We start from the raw sequence: 19,825 nt of genomic DNA on the forward strand, positions 1-19,825 counted from the left end.
AACTATAGCACTGTTTCTTCTTTGCAGACATAGCTGTTGGACCACAAGTTTTGTTCCATTTTAAAGTTTAGTCCTTTTAAACAGATGGTGGGGTAGCTAAGCTGCTGAGATCGTAGAGTTATTTGTTGCCTTTGTATTTTTCCTCTTCTGTTTTTCCAAGTCCAGAATGCTACCCTGGAAAAATAAATATAGAGAAAGAAGACAAAGAGGGTGGCAAACAGCTTAAGTACTCAACACAAGTGGGCTGTTCCCATGCTGCCTTACAGGTCACAGTTCAGTCTGATCCTCAGTAACCCAGAGCAAATTTAGAGGTATTAAAAACATTAGATTCATTAGACTGATTCTAGAATTCTATGTGTGGTAGGTTAAAAAATCAGCCCATATAAGACATTTGTCAATTCATCACATCATTTCAGCAGAGACTCAGAAAATGTCACAGATGTACCAGAATTCTACAGCATATTTTCCTTGGAAAATTGAAGCTTATCTTTAATTTGTGTTGCCTGAAGGTTCTTTTTAGCCACATGGGAAGATTATAAGGAATGTGATTTTCACAGTCTGAACTACTGAAGCTTCTCCCTGTATTCCAGATTCTTTCTACAGATAGTTCTGGGTGGGAAAGAATCGCCTCAATGCTCTAAATATGGATAGGTTAAAAAATAAAGTTCTACTGCAGCAGCATTTTGGCATGGGGCAGGAACCAGCAGCATTATGGACCTGTTAACCTCATGTTTTCTTTCAATAAGGCCTGAGCGTACTCTCATTTATTGAAAGATTTGACTTTCACCAAGGTGGAACCTAGTCCTTCTGCAAAGAGTTAGGACTTTTGGAGTAAGGAAAAGGTTTGTTGCAGAAGAGTTACTTACCATGAAGCCATGAAGAATAAAAGCAGTGTTGAGGATGGAGGAATACACAGCTCAGAGAGCACTGTGAGCAGTAGCCTGCTCCAGACACTCAGGTGGATTAATATTTCTTTACTAAGATTTGAAAAAGCCTAGATGCAATCAACACAATGTGGGTGAAGAACAGACACATTACTAGCCAACAGAAGAGTAAAACAAGTCCACCCTAATACCTACTTATCCATATTTGTGCTGGAGGAACTGTGACACTAAGACTGATGCTGAGACATCAGATATGCTAGAAAAACTTAACAAATATGTCTTTCTGTGTTTTAACTCTGTTTGCTAATGTTCATATGGACACTGCAGCAGTTTACAAGATGTTCTCCCTGTTTTATGTGAACATCAGTCATTCAGCTAGATGTTAATGACCGGGCTTAGGTTACACTATCAGGATGAAGGTCCATGAACAGAACAGCTGACTTGCAGGTAAAGAAGACATTGAGCTCTGGTAAGTACATTTACAACTGAAACAAACATGGTCCTTGCATCAATGCAGGCACTTTCTGCTCCCCAAAGCAACAGTACAAAGTGATTCAGTGGGAGTTCATTCTCTGAAGGAGCAATTCCCTCAAAGAAAATAGAAAAGCTTGGAAAGGACTGCACACGTGAAGCCTGACCCACAGAAAATGGATACAAGAACAAGCTTAAACCACTTTCAGTGTGAGGTGAAAAAGGGTTTAAGTTGCACATAAACAGCTATCTTCTTCTTGATTTCTCCATATTCAGTGAAAAACAATAATTTCTATCTTCTTTGTGAATAAGAAAGGTATCTGGCTTCATGCCGTGGAAAAGCCTCCAAGAACCTGATTTTTAGCTAAGTACTTGGGTCACAAGAGGAGAGAAGTAAGATGAGATCATTAAGCACATTTCTGCTTGCAGCTTTGAATTTGAACCCTAATCCATGGTCCCATAACCTTAAGATTGTGAGGTGACTCAGAGAAAAAAGAGGAAGAAATTATACCTAACTGAAAATATTGGCAAACATCATATGATCCTTTATCTAAATGAGAGAGAGGAGAAGTGCTCTAGCACCATTTTCAATTGCATGTGTTTCAAAGCTGTAGGTGCCCCAGAAGAGAGCAGTAGTAAATATGCCATACTCCTGCTTTTGGAAACTTTATTTTGTAAGATAGTTGAAGCAGATAATTTTCTTGCTGTCTCTGAAAATGAGGAATAGATTTCATAACAAAATATGGGCTTGGTTCAAGTTTGGGTTGGTACCAGAAGCTCTTGGTCACATATTGGGTGTCCTAGATAAACCCAAATAGAGTTTCTCAAAGCACAAAAACCTTCAAAAATTCAGAGGCATCACAGAAACCTGAAAAAATGGCTAATTTTGTTACAAAATATTGTCTTTGTCCCAGCTCAGAACAGCTTCAAATGTTGAGCAGAAATTACAGAGCTCGGAATCCCTGTGAACAGATGACTGGAAAAGAACTTCTGCAAACCCCATGTGGACCACAGTTCCCAGATTTAAACTATTTTCGTCTCTTCTGCTCATATCCTTAGTGAAATTTACACTCTAACCAGTTCTGATCTCACAGCACAACAGTGATCCATTGGCCCACAGATCCCAGTGCTAAACTCACATCTATCTTACAGTACCTTTGGTAAGGTCAAGAAAACAAGCTCTCTAATAGCAGCACTAATAGTAATATCGCTTTCAATAACAGTGCAGGACATGCCTGCAGGCCTAAACTGTTTATGCTGTCACTATAACAGACTACAGAGGTTTGACTGCACCTTTTTTTCTTTGTCTTTTTTTTTTTTTTTCTTTTAAATAAAACACCATCCGTTGAAATTTGCCTGTTAGTCTGCCTGTTAGGGACTTAGTCACATCTAAATCCCTGTCTAAAACAGCTATATGATCTGTATGCCTAAAAATATAGTCTTTCCAATCTAGTGTGTAACCTAGACGCTTTTACTGGAATAAAGCCGAGCACAGCTGAAGCTGAAAAAGTCTTCAGTAGATAGAATCTTTAATTTTTGTTAATATCAATTAACCTTAAAAAACTAAGCAGAATATTCTTGGCCAAATCCTCTAGACTTGAAAAGTCAAAAAGTAGGAAGTTAGTCAGTTATGCTCCGGTGTCTATGATAGGCTAAAGAATAAGAAAACTTCAAGAAATACAAATTTATTAATAAATGAGACCAAACAGGCACAATCCACAGGAAAATGATGCAGCGATGGAATGTTATTTTCCATAGTCCTGATTTTGGTGTCATACTGTATGTATGGGACATGTAGAATTATCTAACAGGAAAACAAAAATCAAATGCTTGCATACTCATACACACATATATGTACAAATTATTGGCAAAAATTTTGGAAGACTTCTAAAAGTCTTTCCAAAACCAACCTTATATCTTTTGTTACTCAGGGTATTACTTCATTGGGTAAGTCAGTTATGCAGGGCTTCCTGGGCTTCCAGAGCTTCATTTCTGTTAACACAGAAAAAATATAAATCAAATTCATCACGATGGGTTTGAATGCAATAACAACTTTGGAAGACATGTTGAGTCTTTAATCCTCAAGTGCTACATTTGGCTGAAGAAAAAGACAGAGGAGCCTGAGCCAGAGCAGCTTCCAGAGTAGTACTGAGTTCCCAAAATGCTTTGAGGGAGAGAGAATCTAATAGCAGTTAACATTATGAGATAACAACACTTTATACCTGAAAGGCAGCATGCAAGAAGAGTGAAGTTTAAAAGAATCTGCATATACAGAACTAATTTGTCACTGTTTGCTCAAAATCAGATGCCTTCATGCAGGCAGGTGAAAACCAAGGATTTTGGGAAGGTGCAAGGAAGGCTCAAATGAGCTCTCAGGAAAAGAAACATCAAGTTAAGAGATTAGTAAAATCTAGAACCAGTTCTGTAACACTACATTATTCTGTAAAATAAACTACTGTTCGGAAAACAAAAGTTTCAGAAGATAGGAAAGACTTAACCAAGACAGAATATTTATTAGTTTTCAGATCCTTAGTGAAGTTCCTTAATCCTGAAGTAATACCTACATTTTAGTGAAAATCAATAGAACCAGGGTTCTAATCTAATTTCTTGATCAAATTCCAACATAAATAACAATATTACATCTAAAATCCTATTTTGATTTGGATATATATGTTGTGTCATTCACTTCTCCAAAACTGGATTAACTGAGTGCTGGAAAACAGCTGGCACATTTCACATGGTTACACTTCAGAACTGTCTTCAAAGTGGAACACAATGCTTTCCGCAATGTTTATTTTTAAACTAATGCTTTTAAGAAGGTTCATGAGAATATACAATGGTGAGATTCGTTTTCAAGGACCTAGCTGGGTACCTTACATGGGTACTAGATTGCTCAGATATTTTGGCATTAGATACATCACTTATATTTGCAGTCGTTCAGATCATGTTGATTAATTGCATTCCAAGTTCGCAAGCAAGAGCATGTTGATTTCATTCCAAACATATTCATAGCATTTTGCTCGCATGTGCATTCAACCTACATTGATAACTGTCCTACATTTACATAGTCCTTCATCTTGAAGAGCTTTGAAGTACTTTACAACTTCAGAACAAGTCAGTCTGGGGGAAGCCAGACAAACAGATCTCCCTTTTTCTGCATGCAGACAAGGAGAGGGAATGGTGTCAGCCAGCTGTAAAGCATTGGTTTTTTTTGTCTCTGAGACTCTGAAGAAGCCTGTAGTCTGGATGTGATGGCCATGAATGGGGAGAGTGTAATGAGAACCTACGTTCCTTTCCTACAATATATGCAGGGAATTCACTGCAGTTCAGGCTGCCTGGGACTCCAGACACAGTCCTGCCCTGATTTTTACCATATGTCCCTTTCTCCCACCCACTTAGAACTAATTTTGCACTTGTGCTTCTGACTACAAGAGCAGATTAGAGCAACAGGTCTCATTCAAGCTGCCACCAGTGTGGTGCAGCACATCCACCAGCTGCACTTTCCTTCCAGAGAGATGGGGCCACCTAAGCAGAGACCAGCACATTTCCACACTCTCATTCTTCTTGGGAATAAATGTAGAGGCATGGAAAGCAGGGCAAACAGCTTTCAGTAGCTCCTTCATAGATCCCCTGCTTACATATACCCTCAGGCTGGATGTTAGTAGTTTTCCAGATCAATGACTGTAACCCTTAAAAAAATACGGACTTTGTATCTGGCATTTTAAAAGGTTTCAGACTAAGCAGCCTATAATAGTGTCCTATGGCCTCTGCGAAACCTCACTTCACACATGGTTGGACTCTCAAGGCATTTTGCATTCCCTTTGTTTTTTTCTCCTCCTGGAAGTCAACAGAGGATGCAAAATGCTAACATCATAAATTTTCTTGCATTATTTTAAAAGAAAAATATATCACGTTTTTTACTAGGGTCCAAGGATAATCTTCTTTTAAGAAGTGTTTTATGCAGATTTCTTAATTGTTGTATTTCTGTGTCAGGCACATGTCATTCCATATCTTTTTCTTTTAAATTTGTTTCAAGCACAGTTGAAAGTTCGTCTCAGTTCAGCTATAAACAAACAATCCATCATTTTTCTTGTAACTAAAACAAACTAATGTTCACTGACCAAATGTTCCTTTTATCAAAATCTCTTTCTCTCTCTGCAAGTGGGTTGTCTTTTCCTGTGTTAATACATGCACTTAAAAGATACTATTATTTTTTCTAAACTGTTTTTCATCTGAGCACTTCAGAGAAGTTGAATTCTAGAGTGTCTTGTTTGCTGTTGATATTTTTTGATGCAATACTGTCCACTAAGTGAGAAATTACTGTGCTATCTTCTTAAAATATATACATTTATGTATGCATTTATATTTAATATTTATATTACATTTTTACGTATATAGACATATAATAATAAACTGACCTATAGGAAAGTTTGACTTCTATGACATACGGAAAAACATAGGTTCACAAGGAGGTAGAAATATAAGACTGACTCTACCACCATGAAAATGGCTTGTCCTAATCTTTACTGCAGTGTAAGAGCTTAAATAACGTGGAAATGTTGAACTATACCCATAAATACAATATTTTGAAGAGGCACAACAAAAGGTGTTACTGACAAATATCCATGTAATAATATCCACATGGTTACTCTACTGTACGTTTAGAGTGGCTCCCTTAACTTGAAGAGAGGATTAAAAAGCATCAGATCAGAAAGTGGCTCAGATTCTGGTATTTCTAGCTCTTTCGATAAGAGCCTAGAAATACTATCTGCTTTGTTTACACCAGAAAATAGTTGCCGTGTCTACAGATCTTGGTTTTCTTTTCCGTTTTCATATGCAATCAAAGCGTATCACTTCAGAAAACCCCTACATCTTTCAGTTCACGTTCTCAGCACTGGCTGGATCATGTTACAGAGTTCTGCAGACTCAGGAGACCCACCAGCTGTAGACAGTACCAGTCTCCTGCAGAGAGGGGAGTACCACTGATCTCTGAGTGTTTTGTTTGGGGTAGATTTGACAGGGCAATGTCGGGATCAGAAACCTGTAAATGAGGGAAGTAAACACAGCAGACACAAGCCAGCACACAGGAAGGGAGATGAACAATTCCTCCAAGAATTCTCCTCTATTTCCCTTACTTTGATATCTCAATTGAGTTTCTTTCCTTGGTTACATGTAATCACAGTTTGCATGTTTGTTTGTCTCTTTCATATGCTCCTTACAGGTGGAGTTTTTATTCTAGTGGGAGAGGAGCAAAACAAATTACTTTATTCTCTGAATGCATAAAGCCTGACCAGAAATCCACTGACATCCATGGAAAGATTCCCACTGATTTCAGCCAGGCCTGGACTGGCCCAGTCTACTCCTTTGAAAAGTCAGTTCACATTTGCAATCAGCCCAGGATCATCGACTCACTCCCTCATCACTTTGTTTGAATTGTCTGTGTAGAACAGAGTTCAGCATGGGATATCGCTTCAACAGAGCATAACAGAAGACAATAAAAAAAAGTGGCCATTCACTAGTACAAACATTTCCCTGTGTCTCTGGCTGAAGAAGCAAGGCATTACACACTGACAGTAGCTGGAGCAGAGCATATTCAATCTCTTCTAAACTTGTTCTTCCAAAGTTACAGCAAACATGAACTCTTAGCTCAGAATCTAAATAAACTGATGAACAATATGTTGCATTTTACATTTATGGTAGTCCTAATTTATCCATAAAGCACTTTTTCTATAAATGTGGCCACAGACACAGTGATGCAGTATTATCCTGAAGGAAAGCGAGACTCAGCCTCAAAATAAAACTGGAGAGGGGAAGGGAGGAGAAGGGAGGGGAGGGGACGGGAGGGGAGGGGAGGGGAGGGGAGGGGAGGGGAGGGGAGGGGAGGGGAGGGGAGGGGAGGGGAGGGGAGGGGAGGGAACAAGCTACTCAGATAGAAATGAACCAGAATGATTTGCTACAATACAAAATTCTTAAATTACAAGTTTTCAGCATCAGTCTAAAGCTGCCCGGAAAATGCATGCTATGGAGTATTTTTGAAGAAAACAACCCCTGACACTTAGATTATCTGCTCTTCTTGAAACAACATAAGGGCAGGATGCATCAAGAAACTCATGATATTCCAGGAGAAAATGATAGAAAATGAAGAAAATTATAGGAGAGGAGGAGGAGAGGAGGAGAGGAAGAGTGGAGGAGAGGAGGCGGAGAGTAGGTGGAGAGGAGGAGGAGAGGTCGAGGCAAGGCGAGGAGAGGAGAGGGCCCCATCATAGTCAAAGCAGGGCAACAAGGCTGTGCAAGACCAGAGGAAGAAGACCCATGGTCCTCTGCTAAGGACAACAGCAGTAAACCCTGGTCATAGTCCCAGCAAAAGAGGAAGAAAACAGCTGGGCTGAGATAGCAATGCCACATGTTAATAACACCGACAGTTTTTCTGTGGTCTTCAGTTCTTTATTTTGTTTTACTGCCCTGCTAAGTAGAATTAGAAGGCCGGGAATCCTCGAGGGCCAGCGCACGCCCCAGCTGCTGGCCCAGCCCTGCTTTCAGCAGCGCCTGGGGCATTCCTCTAGCGCTGCCCGTGGGGCGGCCTCTTCTTGGCTGGAGTAGAAGCCTCGGATCTGCCGGCCCTCCTCTTCGGGGCTCGCCTTGGCTGCCCAGGGGAGCGTTCTCTGTCCCAGCTGGAAGCAGACGGATGTGCCGCAGCCTCCTCGGTCTCCTCCTGGGGCTCTTCTTGCTCCCTGTGGACAGGACCAGCGCCAAGGGGTGGGCTGCTGGGACCCCCACTAAGGGCAGCTGTTGAGGTGCTGGGGAGGTCGTCCATGTTGGTTCTCTCAGGGCTTCTGGAGGGGGCCGGGCCAGGTGCGGGAGACCCTCCTCGCGATGCAGAGGGGCTGGGGGCAGCCACGGGGCTGCCCTCCCGCCCACCGGCAGCATGGCCGTCCTCCAGGCCCAGCAGGCGGCGGGCCTCCCCGCTGCACCATTGCACAGCGACGTCAATAAGCCGGTGCACAAACGTCGCTGCATGGTTTTCCAGGGTGGCTGCCAAAAGCTGGACCAGTAGGTCTTCGTCCAGCCCAAAAAGGACCAGGAGGGATGCGAGGAGCTCCTCCACTAGGCCTGCCCGCGAACGCCGGCTCCCAAAGATCAGCCCCAGCTCCTGTCGCGCCCAGCTCAGCAGGGGCTGGAGGAGGGCTGGGTGGTCCCGGAAAAGGGATGCCCAGGTGCTGGGCCGGAGGCCACGCAGAGGAGCCCCCTGCACCAGTCCCACGGGCTGCGCTGCCTGTGCTGCTGCAGGGCCACGGCGGCTGTGGGCAGCTGGACGGCTGGGATCTCCTGCCTGGCGGCTGGCGACCGACGGCACCGCAGGTGGTGTGATGACGTGCTCCTCAAAGTCGTCGTCCGCCCGCACCGAGTGCACGATGGAGAGGATCCGCCTCTTGCAGAGGGGGCACTCGGGCTTGCTTTCAGCCCACTGCAAGATGCAGGGGTAGCAGAACCGGTGGAGGCATGGTGTCACGTAGCTGGCCTCCTCCCAGCTGTCCTGGCAGACTGGACAGAAGTTGTCCATCTCCATGGCCATGCTCTCCACGAGCTGCGGTGGGTTGCAGGGAGCTGGGGATGTCGAGTTGCTCCCTCTCACGGGTGCTGCGGCAGTGGGCGTCACGCTAGAAAAGAGAGAGAGGTCACGGTCACTGGCTGGCTCCGGGAGGGCTGGAAGCAATGCCCAGGTCCCTCGAGAAGGAAACACTCCCAGCTCCCCAAGGCCGTGGGTCCCCACACAGCTCACCTCTGCTGCTGCGAGCGCGCCTCCTGAGTGCCCCGGCTGCCTGAACCTGGCAGGGTCGGGGAAAATCCTCTGGTGGCTCTGGGCTTGGGCACTGAAAGCTGCAACAAACAACTCTCTGAGCACAGCACCAGCACCGAAGGCCTCGCTCAACGCTCCGAACCTCGCGAAGTCGCTCAGCTGGAGTGCGGGCACCAACTGGCTGGGTGAGACTCAGCACCCAGATATGAGCAGTGAGGGAGGCATGGTCACAATCCAGTGTTCCAGGATGTCACAGTCCATTGCTCGGGGACGTCACAATGAGCTACCCTCACCCATGAAGCTCGGCCTGGCAGCGCTGCAGCCCCAGCACATGCATCTGGCATTTCTGCAACGCCATGGCCCACTCTTTGTGCCTCCCTTGGTGGCTACAGGACAGAGTCCCGCAGGCTCTCCCCACACTCCAGCACTGCTGGCCAGCCTTCTGGGCCCCCCTGCTTCCTCCCACGCTGGGTCACAGGCAGCACTTGTCTCACTGTCACAGCTTTCTGCTATCTTTCTCCCCCGGCCAGAGGGCACAAGGGTGATCCCCCTCTGCTCAGCAGTCCTCAGGCCTCATCCAGGCACTACATCCCATTTGTTGTCCTGGAGAGGAGGGAAGTCGACAAAGCAGAGGGGTTCAGGGGACGCAAGGAGGGTCTGTGGGGTTGTTCCGCCATGGCGCAGAGAAGGCCTTGGGGCACCTCAGGGCACAGCCTGGTGCCCGTGGGAAAGGCATCAAGGGGATTGGGACAGGCTCTTCCCAGCACTGCCTGGCGGGAGGGCGAGAGAGGTTGACAACTCTGGAAATAGAACAGAGAATCAAAACCAAAACCCCTGTGAAGATGATTAAGCACCAGAGTGAGTGGCCCAGAGAAAAGCTGGGCTACTTGAGGCTGGAAGTCTTTGGGACCTGAGTGACCGGAATCCAGGGCACAACACTCACAAGCTCTTGCAGAGATGCTCGCTGAAGACCTGGAAGAGAAAGCATTGCCAGTGGGAAATAAAGCAGAGGTTTCCAAAAATGAAACAGCTTCCGTAAGTTCCAATGTCAGAAGGGTTATTTTGTTTCAGCAGCTTTCTGATGCCATGTCCATAATCAGTATGACTGTGGAGGCAACTAAAGGATTAAGGAATGAACTCTTCTAGCAGTTATGAAGAAATTAACAAGTGCTCAGTCCGGAATCTGTAAAGGCAAGGTATTTTTATTTCCAAGGACTCAAATTAAGCTTATCATAGGTTCAGTGTGCATAAATCCTCCCCAATGAAAGTCAGAGGCACACCAAGTCAAGAAGTTATTTCCTACAATGAAGCTAAAGAATCAGGCCTTCCTGGAGCTGTAGGTTTGGCAATTGGTGACAAAGGTCTTGACAAAAAGTCCAGACAATTCTTGAAAACTATCAGAACCTACCTTGAACAGGCTTTTTTTGTGCTACTCAGATAGAAATGAACCAAAATGATATGCTACAACACAAAATTCTTAAATCACAAGTTTTCAGCATCAGTCTAAAGCTGCCCGGAAAATGCATGCTATGGAGTATTTTTGAAGAAAACAACCCTTGACACTTAGATTATCTGCTCTTCTTGAAACAACACAAGGGCAGGATGCATCAAGAAACTCATGATATTCCAGAAGAAAATGATAGAAAATGAAGAAAATTAAAGGAGAGGAGGAGGAGAGGAGGAGAGGAAGAGTGGAGGAGAGGAAGAGTGGAGGAGAGGAGGTGGAGAGTAGGTGGAGAGGAGGAGGAGAGGTCGAGGCGAGGCGAGGAGAGGAGAGGGCCCCATCATAGTCAAAGCAGGGCAACAAGGCTGTGCAAGACCAGAGGAAGAAGACCCATGGTCCTCTGCTAAGGACAACAGCAGTAAACCCTGGTCATAGTCCCAGCAAAAGAGGAAGAAAACAGCTGGGCTGAGATAGCAATGCCACATGTTAATAACACCGACAGTTTTTCTGTGGTCTTCAGTTCTTTATTTTGTTTTACTGCCCTGCTAAGTAGAATTAGAAGGCCGGGAATCCTCGAGGGCCAGCGCACGCCCCAGCTGCTGGCCCAGCCCTGCTTTCAGCAGCGCCTGGGGCATTCCTCTAGCGCTGCCCGTGGGGCGGCCTCTTCTTGGCTGGAGTAGAAGCCTCGGATCTGCCGGCCCTCCTCTTCGGGGCTCGCCTTGGCTGCCCAGGGGAGCGTTCTCTGTCCCAGCTGGAAGCAGACGGATGTGCCGCAGCCTCCTCGGTCTCCTCCTGGGGCTCTTCTTGCTCCCTGTGGACAGGACCAGTGCCAAGGGGTGGGCTGCTGGGACCCCCACTAAGGGCAGCTGTTGAGGTGCTGGGGAGGTCGTCCATGTTGGTTCTCTCAGGGCTTCTGGAGGGGGCCGGGCCAGGTGCGGGAGACCCTCCTCGCGATGCAGAGGGGCTGGGGGCAGCCACGGGGCTGCCCTCCCGCCCACCGGCAGCATGGCCGTCCTCCAGGCCCAGCAGGCGGCGGGCCTCCCCGCTGCACCATTGCACAGCGACGTCAATAAGCCGGTGCACAAACGTCGCTGCATGGTTTTCCAGGGTGGCTGCCAAAAGCTGGACCAGTAGGTCTTCGTCCAGCCCAAAAAGGACCAGGAGGGATGCGAGGAGCTCCTCCACTAGGCCTGCCCGCGAACGCCGGCTCCCAAAGATCAGCCCCAGCTCCTGTCGCGCCCAGCTCAGCAGGGGCTGGAGGAGGGCTGGGTGGTCCCGGAAAAGGGATGCCCAGGTGCTGGGCCGGAGGCCACGCAGAGGAGCCCCCTGCACCAGTCCCACGGGCTGCGCTGCCTGTGCTGCTGCAGGGCCACGGCGGCTGTGGGCAGCTGGACGGCTGGGATCTCCTGCCTGGCGGCTGGCGACCGACGGCACCGCAGGTGGTGTGATGACGTGCTCCTCAAAGTCGTCGTCCGCCCGCACCGAGTGCACGATGGAGAGGATCCGCCTCTTGCAGAGGGGGCACTCGGGCTTGCTTTCAGCCCACTGCAAGATGCAGGGGTAGCAGAACCGGTGGAGGCATGGTGTCACGTAGCTGGCCTCCTCCCAGCTGTCCTGGCAGACTGGACAGAAGTTGTCCATCTCCATGGCCATGCTCTCCACGAGCTGCGGTGGGTTGCAGGGAGCTGGGGATGTCGAGTTGCTCCCTCTCACGGGTGCTGCGGCAGTGGGCGTCACGCTAGAAAAGAGAGAGAGGTCACGGTCACTGGCTGGCTCCGGGAGGGCTGGAAGCAATGCCCAGGTCCCTCGAGAAGGAAACACTCCCAGCTCCCCAAGGCCGTGGGTCCCCACACAGCTCACCTCTGCTGCTGCGAGCGCGCCTCCTGAGTGCCCCGGCTGCCTGAACCTGGCAGGGTCGGGGAAAATCCTCTGGTGGCTCTGGGCTTGGGCACTGAAAGCTGCAACAAACAACTCTCTGAGCACAGCACCAGCACCGAAGGCCTCGCTCAACGCTCCGAACCTCGCGAAGTCGCTCAGCTGGAGTGCGGGCACCAACTGGCTGGGTGAGACTCAGCACCCAGATATGAGCAGTGAGGGAGGCATGGTCACAATCCAGTGTTCCAGGATGTCACAGTCCATTGCTCGGGGACGTCACAATGAGCTACCCTCACCCATGAAGCTCGGCCTGGCAGCGCTGCAGCCCCAGCACATGCATCTGGCATTTCTGCAACGCCATGGCCCACTCTTTGTGCCTCCCTTGGTGGCTACAGGACAGAGTCCCGCAGGCTCTCCCCACACTCCAGCACTGCTGGCCAGCCTTCTGGGCCCCCCTGCTTCCTCCCACGCTGGGTCACAGGCAGCACTTGTCTCACTGTCACAGCTTTCTGCTATCTTTCTCCCCCGGCCAGAGGGCACAAGGGTGATCCCCCTCTGCTCAGCAGTCCTCAGGCCTCATCCAGGCACTACATCCCATTTGTTGTCCTGGAGAGGAGGGAAGTCGACAAAGCAGAGGGGTTCAGGGGACGCAAGGAGGGTCTGTGGGGTTGTTCCGCCATGGCGCAGAGAAGGCCTTGGGGCACCTCAGGGCACAGCCTGGTGCCCGTGGGAAAGGCATCAAGGGGATTGGGACAGGCTCTTCCCAGCACTGCCTGGCGGGAGGGCGAGAGAGGTTGACAACTCTGGAAATAGAACAGAGAATCAAAACCAAAACCCCTGTGAAGATGATTAAGCACCAGAGTGAGTGGCCCAGAGAAAAGCTGGGCTACTTGAGGCTGGAAGTCTTTGGGACCTGAGTGACCGGAATCCAGGGCACAACACTCACAAGCTCTTGCAGAGATGCTCGCTGAAGACCTGGAAGAGAAAGCATTGCCAGTGGGAAATAAAGCAGAGGTTTCCAAAAATGAAACAGCTTCCGTAAGTTCCAATGTCAGAAGGGTTATTTTGTTTCAGCAGCTTTCTGATGCCATGTCCATAATCAGTATGACTGTGGAGGCAACTAAAGGATTAAGGAATGAACTCTTCTAGCAGTTATGAAGAAATTAACAAGTGCTCAGTCCGGAATCTGTAAAGGCAAGGTATTTTTATTTCCAAGGACTCAAATTAAGCTTATCATAGGTTCAGTGTGCATAAATCCTCCCCAATGAAAGTCAGAGGCACACCAAGTCAAGAAGTTATTTCCTACAATGAAGCTAAAGAATCAGGCCTTCCTGGAGCTGTAGGTTTGGCAATTGGTGACAAAGGTCTTGACAAAAAGTCCAGACAATTCTTGAAAACTATCAGAACCTACCTTGAACAGGCTTTTTTTGTGCTACTCAGATAGAAATGAACCAAAATGATATGCTACAACACAAAATTCTTAAATCACAAGTTTTCAGCATCAGTCTAAAGCTGCCCGGAAAATGCATGCTATGGAGTATTTTTGAAGAAAACAACCCTTGACACTTAGATTATCTGCTCTTCTTGAAACAACACAAGGGCAGGATGCATCAAGAAACTCATGATATTCCAGAAGAAAATGATAGAAAATGAAGAAAATTAAAGGAGAGGAGGAGGAGAGGAGGAGAGGAAGAGTGGAGGAGAGGAAGAGTGGAGGAGAGGAGGTGGAGAGTAGGTGGAGAGGAGGAGGAGAGGTCGAGGCGAGGCGAGGAGAGGAGAGGGCCCCATCATAGTCAAAGCAGGGCAACAAGGCTGTGCAAGACCAGAGGAAGAAGACCCATGGTCCTCTGCTAAGGACAACAGCAGTAAACCCTGGTCATAGTCCCAGCAAAAGAGGAAGAAAACAGCTGGGCTGAGATAGCAATGCCACATGTTAATAACACCGACAGTTTTTCTGTGGTCTTCAGTTCTTTATTTTGTTTTACTGCCCTGCTAAGTAGAATTAGAAGGCCGGGAATCCTCGAGGGCCAGCGCACGCCCCAGCTGCTGGCCCAGCCCTGCTTTCAGCAGCGCCTGGGGCATTCCTCTAGCGCTGCCCGTGGGGCGGCCTCTTCTTGGCTGGAGTAGAAGCCTCGGATCTGCCGGCCCTCCTCTTCGGGGCTCGCCTTGGCTGCCCAGGGGAGCGTTCTCTGTCCCAGCTGGAAGCAGACGGATGTGCCGCAGCCTCCTCGGTCTCCTCCTGGGGCTCTTCTTGCTCCCTGTGGACAGGACCAGCGCCAAGGGGTGGGCTGCTGGGACCCCCACTAAGGGCAGCTGTTGAGGTGCTGGGGAGGTCGTCCATGTTGGTTCTCTCAGGGCTTCTGGAGGGGGCCGGGCCAGGTGCGGGAGACCCTCCTCGCGATGCAGAGGGGCTGGGGGCAGCCACGGGGCTGCCCTCCCGCCCACCGGCAGCATGGCCGTCCTCCAGGCCCAGCAGGCGGCGGGCCTCCCCGCTGCACCATTGCACAGCGACGTCAATAAGCCGGTGCACAAACGTCGCTGCATGGTTTTCCAGGGTGGCTGCCAAAAGCTGGACCAGTAGGTCTTCGTCCAGCCCAAAAAGGACCAGGAGGGATGCGAGGAGCTCCTCCACTAGGCCTGCCCGCGAACGCCGGCTCCCAAAGATCAGCCCCAGCTCCTGTCGCGCCCAGCTCAGCAGGGGCTGGAGGAGGGCTGGGTGGTCCCGGAAAAGGGATGCCCAGGTGCTGGGCCGGAGGCCACGCAGAGGAGCCCCCTGCACCAGTCCCACGGGCTGCGCTGCCTGTGCTGCTGCAGGGCCACGGCGGCTGTGGGCAGCTGGACGGCTGGGATCTCCTGCCTGGCGGCTGGCGACCGACGGCACCGCAGGTGGTGTGATGACGTGCTCCTCAAAGTCGTCGTCCGCCCGCACCGAGTGCACGATGGAGAGGATCCGCCTCTTGCAGAGGGGGCACTCGGGCTTGCTTTCAGCCCACTGCAAGATGCAGGGGTAGCAGAACCGGTGGAGGCATGGTGTCACGTAGCTGGCCTCCTCCCAGCTGTCCTGGCAGACTGGACAGAAGTTGTCCATCTCCATGGCCATGCTCTCCACGAGCTGCGGTGGGTTGCAGGGAGCTGGGGATGTCGAGTTGCTCCCTCTCACGGGTGCTGCGGCAGTGGGCGTCACGCTAGAAAAGAGAGAGAGGTCACGGTCACTGGCTGGCTCCGGGAGGGCTGGAAGCAATGCCCAGGTCCCTCGAGAAGGAAACACTCCCAGCTCCCCAAGGCCGTGGGTCCCCACACAGCTCACCTCTGCTGCTGCGAGCGCGCCTCCTGAGTGCCCCGGCTGCCTGAACCTGGCAGGGTCGGGGAAAATCCTCTGGTGGCTCTGGGCTTGGGCACTGAAAGCTGCAACAAACAACTCTCTGAGCACAGCACCAGCACCGAAGGCCTCGCTCAACGCTCCGAACCTCGCGAAGTCGCTCAGCTGGAGTGCGGGCACCAACTGGCTGGGTGAGACTCAGCACCCAGATATGAGCAGTGAGGGAGGCATGGTCACAATCCAGTGTTCCAGGATGTCACAGTCCATTGCTCGGGGACGTCACAATGAGCTACCCTCACCCATGAAGCTCGGCCTGGCAGCGCTGCAGCCCCAGCACATGCATCTGGCATTTCTGCAACGCCATGGCCCACTCTTTGTGCCTCCCTTGGTGGCTACAGGACAGAGTCCCGCAGGCTCTCCCCACACTCCAGCACTGCTGGCCAGCCTTCTGGGCCCCCCTGCTTCCTCCCACGCTGGGTCACAGGCAGCACTTGTCTCACTGTCACAGCTTTCTGCTATCTTTCTCCCCCGGCCAGAGGGCACAAGGGTGATCCCCCTCTGCTCAGCAGTCCTCAGGCCTCATCCAGGCACTACATCCCATTTGTTGTCCTGGAGAGGAGGGAAGTCGACAAAGCAGAGGGGTTCAGGGGACGCAAGGAGGGTCTGTGGGGTTGTTCCGCCATGGCGCAGAGAAGGCCTTGGGGCACCTCAGGGCACAGCCTGGTGCCCGTGGGAAAGGCATCAAGGGGATTGGGACAGGCTCTTCCCAGCACTGCCTGGCGGGAGGGCGAGAGAGGTTGACAACTCTGGAAATAGAACAGAGAATCAAAACCAAAACCCCTGTGAAGATGATTAAGCACCAGAGTGAGTGGCCCAGAGAAAAGCTGGGCTACTTGAGGCTGGAAGTCTTTGGGACCTGAGTGACCGGAATCCAGGGCACAACACTCACAAGCTCTTGCAGAGATGCTCGCTGAAGACCTGGAAGAGAAAGCATTGCCAGTGGGAAATAAAGCAGAGGTTTCCAAAAATGAAACAGCTTCCGTAAGTTCCAATGTCAGAAGGGTTATTTTGTTTCAGCAGCTTTCTGATGCCATGTCCATAATCAGTATGACTGTGGAGGCAACTAAAGGATTAAGGAATGAACTCTTCTAGCAGTTATGAAGAAATTAACAAGTGCTCAGTCCGGAATCTGTAAAGGCAAGGTATTTTTATTTCCAAGGACTCAAATTAAGCTTATCATAGGTTCAGTGTGCATAAATCCTCCCCAATGAAAGTCAGAGGCACACCAAGTCAAGAAGTTATTTCCTACAATGAAGCTAAAGAATCAGGCCTTCCTGGAGCTGTAGGTTTGGCAATTGGTGACAAAGGTCTTGACAAAAAGTCCAGACAATTCTTGAAAACTATCAGAACCTACCTTGAACAGGCTTTTTTTGTGCTACTCAGATAGAAATGAACCAAAATGATATGCTACAACACAAAATTCTTAAATCACAAGTTTTCAGCATCAGTCTAAAGCTGCCCGGAAAATGCATGCTATGGAGTATTTTTGAAGAAAACAACCCTTGACACTTAGATTATCTGCTCTTCTTGAAACAACACAAGGGCAGGATGCATCAAGAAACTCATGATATTCCAGAAGAAAATGATAGAAAATGAAGAAAATTAAAGGAGAGGAGGAGGAGAGGAGGAGAGGAAGAGTGGAGGAGAGGAAGAGTGGAGGAGAGGAGGTGGAGAGTAGGTGGAGAGGAGGAGGAGAGGTCGAGGCGAGGCAAGGAGAGGAGAGGGCCCCATCATAGTCAAAGCAGGGCAACAAGGCTGTGCAAGACCAGAGGAAGAAGACCCATGGTCCTCTGCTAAGGACAACAGCAGTAAACCCTGGTCATAGTCCCAGCAAAAGAGGAAGAAAACAGCTGGGCTGAGATAGCAATGCCACATGTTAATAACACCGACAGTTTTTCTGTGGTCTTCAGTTCTTTATTTTGTTTTACTGCCCTGCTAAGTAGAATTAGAAGGCCGGGAATCCTCGAGGGCCAGCGCACGCCCCAGCTGCTGGCCCAGCCCTGCTTTCAGCAGCGCCTGGGGCATTCCTCTAGCGCTGCCCGTGGGGCGGCCTCTTCTTGGCTGGAGTAGAAGCCTCGGATCTGCCGGCCCTCCTCTTCGGGGCTCGCCTTGGCTGCCCAGGGGAGCGTTCTCTGTCCCAGCTGGAAGCAGACGGATGTGCCGCAGCCTCCTCGGTCTCCTCCTGGGGCTCTTCTTGCTCCCTGTGGACAGGACCAGGGCCAAGGGGCGGGCTGCTGGGACCCCCACTAAGGGCAGCTGTTGAGGTGCTGGGGAGGTCGTCCATGTTGGTTCTCTCAGGGCTTCTGGAGGGGGCCGGGCCAGGTGCGGGACACCCTCCTCGCGATGCAGAGGGGCTGGGGGCAGCCACGGGGCTGCCCTCCCGCCCACCGGCAGCATGGCCGTCCTCCAGGCCCAGCAGGCGGCGGGCCTCCCCGCTGCACCATTGCACAGCGACGTCAATAAGCTGGTGCACAAACGTCGCTGCGTGGTTTTCCAGGGTGGCTGCCAAAAGCTGGACCAGTAGGTCTTCGTCCAGCCCAAAAAGGACCAGGAGGGATGCGAGGAGCTCCTCCACTAGGCCTGCCCGCGAACGCCGGCTCCCAAAGATCAGCCCCAGCTCCTGTCGCGCCCAGCTCAGCAGGGGCTGGAGGAGGGCTGGGTGGTCCCGGAAAAGGGATGCCCAGGTGCTGGGCCGGAGGCCACGCAGAGGAGCCCCCTGCACCAGTCCCACGGGCTGCACTGCCTGTGCTGCTGCAGGGCCACGGCGGCTGTGGGCAGCTGGACGGCTGGGATCTCCTGCCTGGCGGCTGGCGACCGACGGCACCGCAGGTGGTGTGATGACGTGCTCCTCAAAGTCGTCGTCCGCCCGCACCGAGTGCACGATGGAGAGGATCCGCCTCTTGCAGAGGGGGCACTCGGGCTTGCTTTCAGCCCACTGCAAGATGCAGGGGTAGCAGAACCGGTGGAGGCATGGTGTCACGTAGCTGGCCTCCTCCCAGCTGTCCTGGCAGACTGGACAGAAGTTGTCCATCTCCATGGCCATGCTCTCCACGAGCTGCGGTGGGTTGCAGGGAGCTGGGGATGTCGAGTTGCTCCCTCTCACGGGTGCTGCGGCAGTGGGCGTCACGCTAGAAAAGAGAGAGAGGTCACGGTCACTGGCTGGCTCCGGGAGGGCTGGAAGCAATGCCCAGGTCCCTCGAGAAGGAAACACTCCCAGCTCCCCAAGGCCGTGGGTCCCCACACAGCTCACCTCTGCTGCTGCGAGCGCGCCTCCTGAGTGCCCCGGCTGCCTGAACCTGGCAGGGTCGGGGAAAATCCTCTGGTGGCTCTGGGCTTGGGCACTGAAAGCTGCAACAAACAACTCTCTGAGCACAGCACCAGCACCGAAGGCCTCGCTCAACGCTCCGAACCTCGCGAAGTCGCTCAGCTGGAGTGCGGGCACCAACTGGCTGGGTGAGACTCAGCACCCAGATATGAGCAGTGAGGGAGGCATGGTCACAATCCAGTGTTCCAGGATGTCACAGTCCATTGCTCGGGGACGTCACAATGAGCTACCCTCACCCATGAAGCTCGGCCTGGCAGCGCTGCAGCCCCAGCACATGCATCTGGCATTTCTGCAACGCCATGGCCCACTCTTTGTGCCTCCCTTGGTGGCTACAGGACAGAGTCCCGCAGGCTCTCCCCACACTCCAGCACTGCTGGCCAGCCTTCTGGGCCCCCCTGCTTCCTCCCACGCTGGGTCACAGGCAGCACTTGTCTCACTGTCACAGCTTTCTGCTATCTTTCTCCCCCGGCCAGAGGGCACAAGGGTGATCCCCTCTGCTCAGCAGTCCTCAGGCCTCATCCAGGCACTACATCCCATTTGTTGTCCTGGAGAGGAGGGAAGTCGACAAAGCAGAGGGGTTCAGGGGACGCAAGGAGGGTCTGTGGGGTTGTTCCGCCATGGCGCAGAGAAGGCCTTGGGGCACCTCAGG

At 50.8% G+C, this 19,825-nt stretch overlaps 2 protein-coding genes across 2 annotated transcripts; both read right to left on the reverse strand.

The window, feature by feature from the left end:
* Positions 1-7,404: 7,404 nt before the first annotated feature.
* Positions 7,405-11,415, reverse strand: LOC110363071 (uncharacterized). The gene is made up of 2 exons (XM_021295434.2): positions 9,136-11,415; positions 7,405-9,013 (listed from the first exon to the last, which is right to left on the reverse strand). The coding sequence occupies exon 2, from the start codon at positions 8,926-8,928 to the stop codon at positions 7,915-7,917; it is 1,014 nt and encodes a 337-aa protein (XP_021151109.2). The 5' UTR covers positions 8,929-9,013; positions 9,136-11,415; the 3' UTR covers positions 7,405-7,914.
* Positions 11,416-14,166: 2,751 nt separating this feature from the next.
* On the reverse strand, positions 14,167-19,651 carry LOC135577300 (uncharacterized). The gene is made up of 3 exons (XM_065046133.1): positions 19,102-19,651; positions 15,780-18,979; positions 14,167-15,657 (listed from the first exon to the last, which is right to left on the reverse strand). Exon 3 carries the CDS (start codon positions 15,570-15,572, stop codon positions 14,559-14,561), a length of 1,014 nt encoding a protein of 337 aa, XP_064902205.1. The 5' UTR covers positions 15,573-15,657; positions 15,780-18,979; positions 19,102-19,651; the 3' UTR covers positions 14,167-14,558.
* Between the last annotated feature and the right edge of the window lie 174 nt (positions 19,652-19,825).

The sequence above is a fragment of the Columba livia genome, chromosome Z, assembly GCF_036013475.1.
Source record: "Columba livia isolate bColLiv1 breed racing homer chromosome Z, bColLiv1.pat.W.v2, whole genome shotgun sequence".
Lineage (NCBI taxonomy): Eukaryota > Metazoa > Chordata > Aves > Columbiformes > Columbidae > Columba > Columba livia.